Consider the following 13,746-nt stretch of genomic DNA (forward strand, 5'->3'; position numbering starts at 1 on the left):
TTGTTATGCCCCATTAGATATGCCCCCAGTCAGTTGTTATGCCCCATTAGATATGCCCCCTAGTAGCGCCGCTTACACACACACACACACATTAAAAGAAAAGAAAAATACTCACCAGCCCCGCTCCTGCTTCCGGACCGCTGCCCTGCGCCCGGCCGCCCGCTCCTCGGAACTATGGGAGAGCAGTCATGACGTCTCTCCCATAGCGCTGCACAGCCTCACACGTACACTGCCTGAGCCAGAAGCCGACGCTCAGGAGTGAGCTCCTGCCTCCGGCTGCTGCTGAGGGGAAAGAGTCGGGAGCCTGCTGGTAACAAAATCTCAGCGGGCGCCCGGCATCTCCCTCGGTTAGGTGAGCCTGGCCGGGCCGGATCAAGTGGCTTTGAGGGCCTTATACGGCCCGTGGGTCTGAGGTTCCCCACCCCTGGTCTAAAGTATTATGGAATCACAGTAGTTGTGGCCTATACAGATTTGCTAAATTGGAGTATTGTTTTATCCTACATCTGCTGTTCGCTCCTTTACATTAAAACAGTTACAGTGACGCAGTGTCGCAGTTTAATAAATCTAAACTTCATTTCCTGGTGTCTGCCTTATATTTGGGATTTGGGGTTCTCTGTGCCTTCTGAGACCAGGTACGCTCCACACACCTCACTGGGGTGTCACATTGATTCTGGTTCTAAATAGAATATCATAATAATTAGGAAATGGATTTCTTACCTTGCTTTGAAAAGTCCAGTACAAGTAATAACCTTTTGGATCAACCCGCAGGATAACTGGAGATGCTGTGGACGTTTCCTAGAAACATAGAAATGGGAATGTTATGAACATTAAGCTTAAAAGAATACTAACCTATTCCCATATAAAAGGAGTTATTCAACATGTAAACGTCTATAAGTTAATTACAGAAGATAATTCTACAGGCGATTACACTGTAAGCTCTCACTGCATTTAAAGGATACTTGCCTACCCTCCCGGAATGGCCGGGAGGCTCCTGAAAATCGTGTGGCCCTCCCGGCCCCCCGGAAAGGTGGTCAAGCCTCCCGCTTTCCGTGCTGCCCCTCCACGACCCTCCTCGGCCGCCTGCAGCAGAGAACAAGTGGGCGTTCCGAAGGGGTCCGATGACGCGATTCGCGCTGAATCGCGTCATCGTAGCTCCGCCCCCCGCTATACAGCACCTTTTTTCTCAGCACTGCATAGCGGGGGTGGAGCCACGATGACGCAATCATGATGCCACGCCCACAGACTGTCCACTACCCTGTTGGCCACTCCCCCGGAACGCCCATCCTGCTGCCGGCCACGCCCCCATGCACCTACAACGCTGCCTCCTCCCGAAGGGGGGCAGCAAAGTAGGTAAGTATGATTTAAAGACTGGGCACTAATTAGGGTCATTTTTTTTTACATTAACAGGATACTATGGGAATGAAATCAGATGTACCACTGCAGGATTTGCATGACGTCCTACATGAGAATCACAACTGTGCAAGTTTCCCTATTTGAAAATTATGCAAAATAAAACGCAATCACGTAGGTGCTGACATGCTAGAAGTCACTAAGCTACTGTATGCTCTGGGGGAAAAAAATGCACCTCAATTACATTACCCTCTTACCAGCTCTCGAGTGCAAACACATCAAGTAAGCATGTGACAATTCTCAAATGTCTATGGGGTCTATTCAATTGAAGTCGGAACTGGCGTCTAGTCTGAAAGACAGCAGTTTCCGACTTTTTTAGGTTGAATCCTTATTCGACCTATTTAATGGTCCTGCCATTTTTCTGACTTGTTGGAAAACACGTGGCTCGGTGGATTAGCCACGGATCCACGTGTTTTGTCGGATTTGCGGCCAAATCCGTCAGGTTTTAGTCCTGTTTTCAACAATGTCAATCCAATTTAAAAAAAAGTCAGATTGCCATTTTCAAAAACGGGCAAAACCTGTCGGATTTGTCCGCAAATTGAATACTGCTTTGTCGGATCCTCTCCGTCGGAGAGGATCCGACATGCATTGAACAGACCCTAAGTGTGAGTATACTGTGCATTATATGGCATTAAGAATAATTATTGAAGCATTTGAATGTCTAGACCACAGGTTCTCAAACTCGGTCCTCAGGACCCCACACGGTGCATGTTTTGCAGGTCTCCTCACAGAATCACAAGTGAAATAATTAGCTCCACCTGTGGACCTTTTAAAATGTGTCAGTGAGTAATTAATACACCTGTGCACCTGCAAAACATGTACTGTGTGGGGTCCTGAGGACCGAGTTTGAGAACCACCGGTCTAGACCATCTATAGCAGGGCTGGCCAAACCAGTCCTCGAGATCTACCAACAGTACACATTTTCCAGACCACCTAGCTGGTGCACAGGTGTAGTCATTACTACTAATTAAAATGTGCTGCATTCATTCCTAACTGACAATTCTACAGATCTCCAGGAGGCCTGGAAAACAGGAACTGTTGGTAGATCTCGAGGACCGGTTTGGCCAGCCCTGATCTATAGGATTCCATTATAACTCACCTTGGAACATTTTATACTGGTAGGGCTTGATAGGATCTTACAGATCACATATGTAGTGTTACTAGAGTACACTCAAAAGTCTCCTTCTTAGAAAAATGTAGATTTGTTATACATAGTACCATCCCTGCTATTACCACTAACAGACAGTATGGTCTGAAAATTGAAATATCCAAGTATCATGAGCCATACTGTACTTACCAATAGTCACAAACCAACAATTGATTCTCTGTGGTTTTTATACAATTCTTGCTGAAAACAAAACTCAGTAGCTCACTATGGGGGTCATTCCGAGTTGATCGCTCGCTAGCAGTTTTTAGCAGCCGTGCAAACGCATTGTTGCCGCCCACTGGGGAGTGTATTTTCGCTTTGCAGAAGTGCGAATGCTTGTGCAGCAGAGCGCCTGCTAAATAATTTTGTGCAAAACAAGACCAGCCCTGTAGTTACTCTTCGTGTGCGTTGATTCTAATGACGGAGGGACGGCTTTTGACGTCACACACCCACCCAGCGTTCGCCCAGCCACGCCTGCGTTTTTCCTGGCACGCCTGCGTTTTTCTAAGCACTCCCTGAAAACGGTCAGTTGACACCCAGAAACGCCCACTACATGTCAATCTTCCTGCGTTCGGCCGTGCAACTGGAATCTTCGTAAGACTCTGTGCAAACCCACGATGCTCATTGTACCCGTACGACGCGCCTACGCATTACGGTGCATATGCATGCGCAGAAATGCAGATTTTTAGCCTGATCGCTGCGCTGCGAACAACAGCAGCTAGCGATCAACTCGGAATGACCCCCTATGGGCCTTATTCAGAGTGAGACATAGGGTGGAATCCAATTACAGGCGCCAAATGTAAAAAAAAAAACTGCGGTGCAGGGGTTTTCCCACAGCCGCAGGGTTTTGGTATTTAATTACAGGGCAGAAAATGGGATGCAGTGATTTGTACAGAAATAGCTGCGTCTTTTTTCTTGCACCTCCCGAGCAAGGCTGATTTTTCCTATAATCTTTATTTTTAGGAAAAATCAGCAGTACTTGCTCTGGCACCCCGGCGAGCCGTTGGTCACCCGCTGCTCTTTTCTGCAAAGCAGCGAGTGGTCTTTGAATAGAGGGGGCATGGTCACCTGTCATACCGTTTAGTCCAGAGTTTTGACTATAAAAATAATTAGAATACAAAAAGATGTTTCTAATATATTCTTTGTATTTTTCATGTACTTTTTATAGTAAAAACTTTAGATTATGCTGCGTTGTGGTCTTGCAGCTCGGCCATGTTTTCTGCATTTTGGGGGCATGTCCAGCGCTTCCAGAGTGGTATTTGGGTGATAGGTCGACAGTAATAAGGTCGACAGTCAATAGGGCTACCACTATCGGTTGACATAGTCATTAGGTTGACATGTAAAAGGTCAATAGTGCAAAAGGTTGACAGGTGGTCGACAAAGGTTTTTATTTGTTTTATTTTTCAACTTTTTAATACTTTTCTATCCATGTGGACTTCCACTGGGAATAGTAACTTTGCACAAAGTGGCTTGCAATGTGAGGGTATGCGGTATACTAATTGCGGATCCATGTGATGTGACAGTGAAAATGACACCAAAACAAGGAAAAAATATGTGTGGACATCTTGACCATTTGTCACGTCAACCGTTTCCAGTATTGACCTTTTGTCCCTGTTGACTTTTTATAGTGTCAACCTTTTGACCATGTTGGACTTTCACATGGTGACCTTTTCATCATGTCGATCTTTGCCATGTTGACTAATAATTGTCAACCTAATGACTGTCCACCTAATTAGGGTCAACCCTGTGATCCATACCTTCCAGAGCAGCTGGACAGCCCCCGGCTCACGTCCATGCTTTGTATAGATGCTGCATCGGGTTACGGTCGTTAGGTCGACACAACTTAGGTCGACACTCATTAGGTCGACCACTGAAGGTCGACAATGCCATTAGGTCGACATGGCCAGCAGGTCGACATGTACTAGCTCGACAGGTCAAAAGCACGACATTAGTTTTTCACTTTTTCTATTTTCATTTTTTGGATTTTTTTCCTACTTAACCATCCACGTGGACTATGAGTGGAGCGGTAATCTTGCCTGAAGCTCGCGAGCCATGCGGACATGGTGCACTAATTTGGGTTCCCCGCCACCGTCACTTTACGGAGAAAACTACACCAAAAACAGTCAAAAACCACATGACAACCTTTTGACATGTCGACCTAGTACATGTTGACCTATTGTCCCTGTCAACCTAATGCATGTCGACCTTCCATGGTCAACCTAATGACTGTTGACCTAAGTTGCGTCTATCCAACGACCGATACCCACCGCATCTATTGAGTGATCACTGCAGTGGGTGACCAAAGGGTCTTCCAAATCCCCCCCCCCACCCCCGCCCTGCTCTATATGCACGTCAGATCTGTGACTGTGTACTACTAGGAGGACATACCCGGGCCTGCAATGGGCCTGTAGAAGTGAGCAGTGGGTTTGCAGATGCAGTCAAAATGCAGCAAGAGTATATGCAAAGCACAAGAAAAATGGCTGGCCAAAGTTGCAAACACATGCATCTGGATGGTTCCGAGTTGCAGGCGTTATGACCGGTGCAAGTTGCAGACTGAGAATGACGACTGTGTCCAATTGGTCACACAGTGAAAACACGCCCATTTATGCAAAATGCCTAAAACTACTGCAAGAGTGTTTTAAATGTCACTTTACCCCCATTTTACACAAAGAGAACTTCATAGTCAGCTGCGCTAAGCAAAGGGGGGTTCAGTTAGTGCCGTTTTTTCACCTAGGCGATAAAACTGCACTTTTCGCAATTTTTTAGGGCGAATGTGGATTAGTCCTATGCAATAGCAGGGCCGTTTTTTCACCTAAGACACACATTCGGCAGGAGCTAAAACTATGTGGATGGGCGAATCCACATGTTTTTGCACCTGCACCAGTGAAAATGCGGGCTGTTTTCGATGATTTTGGACCAATGCTTTATCACTAAAAAAAGAAGTGAAAAGGCATTGGCAAAAATGGCCCGCAATTGAATACGTAGCTCCGAAATCGTTAGAGCTAATTAAACACCCCTGCAAATATGTTTTTAAATATTTTATTTAAATAGAAAAACATTTTTCATTTGCATCTGCTTGGTTTAGCATTGCACTTAGGTATGTATTATCTACTCTTTCTGCCCATTAACTGTACTGCTACCTTTGCGCACTGTTATTTTTAACATTGGTGGTCATTCCGAGTTGTTCGCTCGCAAGCTGCTTTTAGCAGCTTTGCACACGCTAAGCCGCCGCCCTCTGGGAGTGAATCTTAGCTTCTTAAAATTGCGAACGAAAGATTCGCAATATTGCGATTACACACCTCTTAGCAGTTTCTGAGTAGCTCCACACTTACTCGGCATCTGCGATCAGTTCAGTGCTTGTCGTTCCTGGTTTGACGTCACAAACACACCCAGCGTTCGCCCAGACACTCCCCCGTTTCTCCAGCCACTCCCGCGTTTTTCCCAGAAACAGTAGCGTTTTTTCACACACACCCATAAAACGGCCTGTTTCCGCCCAGAAACACCCATTTCCTGTCAATCACATTCCGATCACCAGTACGAAGAAAATACCTCGTAATGCCCTGAGTAAAATACCTAACTCCTTAGCAAATTTACTTGGCGCAGTCGCAGTGCGGACATTGCGCATGCGCACTAAGCGGAAAATCGCTGCGATGCGAAGAAATTTACCGAGCGAACAACTCGGAATGACCACCCATGTGCAGATAATGCGAATAATATTGTGCTACTGTGTGGTGTAATTTAAATTGGGAGTATTATTCTGTGGGCACGTTCCTTCCTTGTAAGACCATAACCTTTTTTTACGGTGCACACCTTCAGCACGCGCTGTCCCTTTATAACGTATGGGAAGTAGGGCACAAATTTATAGTTTGCAGGGGGCAAACACCCTAGCACCGGCCCTGGTCTCAGCATACAGTACATAACATTTCAAGACACCCTAAAGACACAGATTGAATGAAGTTCATTTGCTGAACATCTTACACATGGCTGCACGTTTCATGACTTGTAAAAGAGGTTTCTACAGTCACAGGAAATAATCATGCGATAATGTTTTGGTTTAAGAGACTAAAAGCTAAGGAAAAATGCTTGACAGTATGTGTAATGCAAAGTGTACACTTTCTAAACCATCTCATCTGCATTATCTTGCTTTTTTTAAGAAGAGTTACATTCCCCAGGGTGTGCTTATTGCTTTCAGAGTGATAGGTGGATCCCTTCCCTCCCCAATGCACCATTTCAATGCTGAGTTGATTAGCACAGCATTTAACACTGTACCTGGAGCAAGTTAAAGGGGATACACGCAAAAATGAAGTATCCTCAGGATAAATGTATTGGGTACCTTGGATGATATCAGAGATATTTGCTGTGGTCCCTCATTTTCAAATGCAAAAATAGACCCCATATGTTTCTAATACCACTTTTACACTCGCACTCCCGGGTCACTCCCGGGATGCTTCCCGGGATGCATCCCGGGATGCATTCCCGGGACTGACCCCTTTCACACTGCATTAAGACCTGGGATCGACCCGGGACAGCCCCATTTACACTGATCCCGGGATATCCCTGCAAATGCATTAGTATGTCATTAGAAATGGCCTTGGGCTCAGAAAAGATGACATCAGCTTTTCTGAGCCCAAGAAAGCTCCAATCCAAGTCCTTTTAACAGTCCCGGGATAGTAAATCCCGGGACGGACCCTTTCACACTACACAGCTTCCCGGGACGGTCCCGGGTTCAACCCTGCTTTTGACCTGGGATGAAATCCCGGGATGCTCGTCCCGGGAAATTGTCCATGTACCCATTTACACTGAGAAGAATCCCGGGATGATGCGCGTTCACGTGCAATATCCCGGGATTTTCCTGCGAGTGTAAAAGGGGTATAAGAGGGCTGGGAATGTTCAAATTTACCAAGCTTGGCCCGTGGTAGAGCTTGCGCCATTTTCCGGTAGAGTGACCCTCCGATACTGTTCCCTGGCACATGTGTAGTCTGATGTTTGCGCATGCTTAATAGCAAGGTCATGGTCTCAACCCTGGGATACCGTACTGAAATTGGGACAGTGGGGAGGTAAACCAAGGTAATATAACATATCTGGAGAATAGTGATATCACATGTGTCAAATGTCTCATTTAAAGGTGGTCTGTAATCGCACATATAGCTGTGATAGCAAAATACACCAGGATACTGTATGTTGTATATGTTGTTCAGGCAGAAAAGAACATGTATAAAATGACTACTTTACAAGTATTTTCTACCTATTCCTCACTTTTTCTATGATAACCATGTCTCACCTTCTGTAGCCTATAAGATCAGGCCCCTACCGCACCTTTAAAGAAAAGAAAATCCCAGGTGCTGATGATTATAAAATCTCTCTAATTAAATATCTCCAATATCCCCACAACAAATATAAACACAATACTGTAGCATTGGCAGCTCAAGAGTAGGAGAGAAATAAAAAATGCTCACTTACCCTATATAGAAAAAATATTTAAATAATATTTCAGTTCAAAATAATATCAGTGGTATTTAAAAAGCAGTAAAAAAAACATCCACTCATTGAATGGGTGTGGAAAGCGTGACCGGCAGGAGATCAGCGGTCAGCATACCTACTCTGTGATCTCGGCAACGGAATCCTGGCAACAGGGAAAGGCGAGTGCAACAAGCCCCTTGTGGGCTCGCTGCGCTGCGGGCTCGGTGGCGACCCTCAGTCACCACGGGTTCTATTCCCACTCTATAATTGTCGTGGACAACCACAAGTGGGAATAGTCCCTGTTGGTTGGCATGCCGACTGTCAGGATTGCAAGGGGGCAGGATGTAGGTGGTGTTGTGACCGACATAACTACATCCCCCATTGAATATATATCCCCAATTAAGGGGAGAAGCACAAATTGGTAAATCCACTGAATAATATTGAAAACGCACACAGTCCTGTCTGTGTATATTAAGAATACACTTCAAGGCAGAGACTCCTGCGCACCCCTTCCACCTACCCAAGGGTGTTTTTAATTAACATGGCATTTACAGACTGCATATTGGAAAAGGCAATATGATGGTAAGTCCTGAATAAATGGGTGTGATACAGGTGACCGTCGTCTCAGCTGTCGGGATTCTGGCATCAGCATTTTCCACTTATGTCGGAATTCCAATGTCTGCATTTTGGCCACGTGTCGGGATGCCAGCAGCGGGATTTAGACTGCAGACATCACGAATACCAGCATCCAGAATGTATCCCGAATAAATGTATACAATTTGTCAGTTTTAGGGATGAGTTTGGGGTAACCCCTGGGTTGGCATGGCTGCTTTTGGGGCGTCACATTAGAATACTTAATCCTGCACTTTTTTAGAACATAATTATTTTTCTACCTATGTAACACCGTTTAACATTCTAATTATAACTTCTCACCTATTTAACACTCTTAACACATAGCTTCTGCTTCTTATTTATGTAACACTAACACGCTAACCTCTCACTAGTGTGATGCCTTAGTGCAGTTGACCTGTGCCCTGTACTTGAACCTTAGTGTTAGGGACCCACCAGATGAGGTAACCTGGTTGCTGTTGGCGGGCTCATATATTTTTGGCCAAACATTATGCTAAGCACCTTAATTTTGCTTATGTTAGATTGCAGTTTATTATAAATATTCGGATAAGCAGCACTTAGAGTGTGCATCTAAATTGTATTTTTTCTGTGTGGAACTAATAGTCTCAGCATGATAGCACCTCTAATTATGTTTGGAATTAGGGTATGCAGTCCAAGGTCTGTCTGTCCCCCGTATTGATAAGGGGAATAAGTGGATGGTATAATTGGCACTGTAGCAAGATGCCTATTAGGTAGAAGGAGCAATCCTGTCTGTGCTGTGCAGAGTACAGCCGGCGTACACTAAATTGCTGGGTCCTACGAATGACAAGCATCTCGGCTGTACCGCAGTCGGGGAGCGTAACGACTGTTACGGAGATGCTGCCTATTTATTTTGCAGGGGCTGGTGCAGAATGTGTCTGGGTCAGATCTCCATGCTGGCAGAAGTCTAGTCTGTGTTTTTATTAATATACTAGCTGAATACACGTGCTTCGCTATGAAATTTAAAGAATAATGCCAATCTTTGTCAGGTAGCATCTCTGGGCTTCCCCTGTCAAAATGCTGGTACTGAGGAGAATAATACGCCTTCTTCTCTGCCCCGTGCCGCCTGTGATGCTGCCCTGCTCAGTGCTGTAAATACTGGGACAACAGGCATAGCCAGATTAAGGTAGGGGGGTGCAGGGCATGCTGTACCCCGGGCCTCCCTTTGTCAGGGGGCCCCCCGACCAAAGCACACTGACATCACCTAGCTTTCCCTCTTAAGCAGCAGTAGAACCAGCAGCGAGAATGCGAGCAGAGCAGTATGCAGTGCAGGCAGAAACACAGGAGTATCATGTTTCATGAGCTACCGACAAAGCTTTCTGACCGGAGGAGAGATAGGAGGGTGGAGAGAGCTGTAAGTGACACAGGGATCCCAGCTTCTCCTCCTCCCTGCCTTGGTGTCCGAGTCCTGTGTGAACTGTTAAGCAACTAAACCATGTGAGTCTAGAGATAGAGACACGCACAGAGAGTCCTCCTGAGTCCTGTCACAGTGTGTAAGTAGTACAGAGGCTGATGCTATTCTTGCATTTGACAAGATAATTTATTTTATTTTTCTATGTGTATTTTAAGTTTAAGTTATCTTTGTACCACTACAAGAAAAAAAGTTTGTAAAACAGTTGTCTTTCAATTAGGTGGAGCTATAAACAGTAACCAGGCATTATTAAACTAGTAGTTAAAACTAAAATACACCATTGGCTTAAATTTAAAATACACAATCCATACATCCCAACATGACCCATTTCAGGAGGGACAAAATGCTCTCTATCCGGACTTCCTTCTAATTTATGATTGCAATCACCTGTGTTGAAGTACCTTTCTCATCAATTAAATAGTTCAACACAGGTGATGCTAGTCCTATATTAAGTGGGAAGCCCAGGTAGAGAGCATTTTGTCCCTAGACGAATGGGTCATGTTGGGAGGTATGCTCAATTTAATATACATCCCCCACCTTTCATTGGGGCCCCCCTGTCTTAAATGCCCTGGGCACTCCCATGGCATAATCCGGCACTGACGACAGGCCAAGCTCCGCCCGCTGTATGTTAAATATGTAAGGTTTGCAGGCTGACTCTATTTCAAAAGGCCCTAGGTCTCCTTGTTTAGCTTCTCGTTCTCCTTAGGTCTCCTCCTTTGAGGAAAACAGGTAAATATTTTTGCACAACACTTAAGGTCACTGTGAGAGCGGTTGGTAACCTTTACACATCAGATAAGCAGTTGCTGACTATCAAACTTTCCAGGAACAGGGCATTGTGTCCTCTCCCCTCCGTGACTTGGTATCGCCGGCACCATGACCAGGGCCGTCTTAACAGCAGTGTAGGCCCCTGGGCACAGCAATGCACTGGGCCCCCTACCTATCCTCCAGCGGTAGGGGTGGGGGGTGCCCTCAGCGACAGCTTTGATGTCCCGCGGGCGGTAGGGGGTGTTTTATCTTCCGCTGAGCATGTAGGACCTGGAGCAGTCATTTCTGCTGATTACTCCTATACTGCACAGATGAGGCTAAACTGTAGAAGGGGGCATTGGGCTGAATGAAGGGTGGTAGGGGGTGTTTAATACGTAGGGGAGGGTGGATAGTGGAGTGGGCTTAATATTCATAATTTTCCGGTGGGAGGGCAGCTTACTTGACTGCAGATATCTCCAGTTCCTGAAAATATATTTCTTAGCTTTGAATGGGCTAAAAACACTAAAGAGTCCCACCTTTCAGGAGGTACTGGGGACACCTTTCAGGAGGTACTGGGGACACCTTTCAGGAGGTACTGGGGACACCTGTCAGGAGGTACTAGGGACTTGGGGATCAGAGGTCATGTGCCAGAGCAATTCACAGATGAAAATATAAAACTGCATATTAGGCGTGTGGAGCTGGAGCAGGGACCGGCTGCTGGAAGGCTGATATCTCTGGTTCCGGGTATAGTAGAGACAAGCTGTCAGTGTCCCCTGAAAGGGGAGAGTCACAGCTTTTGGAGTATACCCTCAGAAAAACTCTAAGTCAGACAGAATCCGAGATATCTGGCTGGGAAAAGCAATTAACAGGCTCAGATAGGGACCACTGCTTTCACGTTGGATATCTCCGGTTCCACAGGGCCGGTTTTCAAAAATCTGGTACCTCTGGAAAGAGGGGACTCTCAGCTATCAGCCTAGGACCCTTATACTCTTGGGGCCCATGGGCAAGAGCCCATTGAGCCCATACGAAAAGACGGCCCTGACCATGACTCTCCTCTGTGAGGGGGGGAAGTTCCAATAATCATCTCACCTCTTTTAACCCCTATGTGGGTGGAATTTGAAAAAACCTTCATAGTGGGTGCCTGCGTCACAAAGGCAAGATACTGTACAAATGTCCTTATGGTTCAGGAGAGTCTGTGATGAGTCAGCGGTATTTGCTATATAACGCAATAAGACTATTTTCAGTGCGCACATCTTCAAGTTTAAGTTCACTACCCCTTCTCACCCCCCATGCTGATGGGGGCTGAACTTGGACTGAAACGGCATCGGGAGTGTCACTATTCATCTCCGCGATCCTTAAAACTATGGATTTTTACATGTCACCCCCTTCCTACCCCCACCCCTAGGGGTGTCTTACCCCCACAGCATTGTATCAAGTTTGGTGTAAATTGCTCCAGGCATTCCAGAGTTATGCTAGAACATGTATACATACACACATATATCCATTTTTATATATATATAGATAATATGTTTACATGAGGACTGTAGTCTGAACACAATTATGTGGAAAAAGTGAATCATTTGTTTGACCTTAGGATGATACAGAAGTATTCAAAGATATCTAACCAATATCTCAACTTTATATCTGTATCAACTCTTAACGACTATTTTAGGCTGAGTGAGATTTTTTTAAATAAAGCTTGCACGCTTCACTATACTCATATCACAAGATCAGGGAGGTGGTATGTTTGTGGCTCTGCAGAAATATGTCATGCACACAGACAGACATTAGTTTGCTTTTATATTTGCATGTATTTTAATAACAAATTACTCTCAAATACTACAGCAAATGCTAAACAAACCATAAATTGTTCAAAGACATTTTAATGTTCTAAATGACATAAATCAGTTGTTGTCAAACTATGTCACGTGACTGTAATACTGTACAAATGCAATAATGTGGCCATTATATTACCAGCATATGTTAGATGACTAATGTTTAGTCCGTGCAGCTTCAGGCAGTCGCTGCTATGCTAGTTTGCAAATGGTTTGGCGAACTGAATTGTGTTGATTTGTTTATTTATAACTTACAGATTATATAAATTACTGTCCATATCAGAGAGATAAAAATACAAATTAGGAGCCTTATTATTAGAGATGAGCGGGTTCGGTTTTACTCGGATTTACCCGAATCTCGTTATTGGCTCACGGTGTTTTGGTTAGCCAATAAGAAAAATCCAGAAAAAAAGAACTTGCGATAATTGTGGCATTAAGAACCGAGTAAATCTGAACCCACTCATCTCTACTTATTATTATTATTATTATTACAGGTTGAGTATCCCTTATCCAAAATGCTTGGGACCAGAGGTATTTTGGATATGGGATTTTTCCGTATTTTGGAATAATTGCATACCATAATGAGATATCATGGTGACAGGACTTAAGTCTAAGCACAGAATGCATTTATGTTACATATACACCTTATACACACAGCCTGAAGGTCATTTTAGCCAATATTTTTTTATAACTTTGTGCGTTAAACAAAGTGTGTGTACATTCACACAATTAATTTATGTTTCATATACATAGGCGTGCGCATGGGGGTGCCTGGTGCGCACAGGCACCCCCTAATGTCGGGCACCCCCCGCACGCCAGGTCTGCTGCTGCAGCCCACTGAATTAAAGAAGTGGCCCGCCGTCACATCTCCCACATCATTTTGTGGCGAGCGGGCAGTGCTAGACAGCGGCAGTGGTCTCCCATAACCCCGCCTCCCTCTGTCCCCGTTCAGACATTGCCGGTGATGACGCAGTGACGTCATAGCCGCATGTCTGTAAGCGCTGCCGCGGGAAGAGGAGCCCGCGGCCCGCAAAGCCTAGAAAGGATACTGAAAAGAGAGGTGGAGGAGGACTGCATGCACAGAGGAGCTC

General features: G+C 45.2%; 1 protein-coding gene across 1 annotated transcript in view; it reads right to left on the bottom strand.

Moving 5' to 3' along the window:
• Positions 1-13,746, bottom strand: part of PLCB2 (phospholipase C beta 2) — a 294,302-nt gene that overhangs the window by 255,174 nt on the left and 25,382 nt on the right. The window contains exon 2 of the mRNA XM_063947515.1: positions 718-795. Within this exon, the coding sequence (XP_063803585.1) occupies positions 718-795 (78 nt within the window). The remainder of the gene's footprint in view (positions 1-717; positions 796-13,746) is intronic.

This window comes from Pseudophryne corroboree, chromosome 12 (assembly GCF_028390025.1).
Source record: "Pseudophryne corroboree isolate aPseCor3 chromosome 12, aPseCor3.hap2, whole genome shotgun sequence".
In the NCBI taxonomy this organism is placed as follows: domain Eukaryota; kingdom Metazoa; phylum Chordata; class Amphibia; order Anura; family Myobatrachidae; genus Pseudophryne; species Pseudophryne corroboree.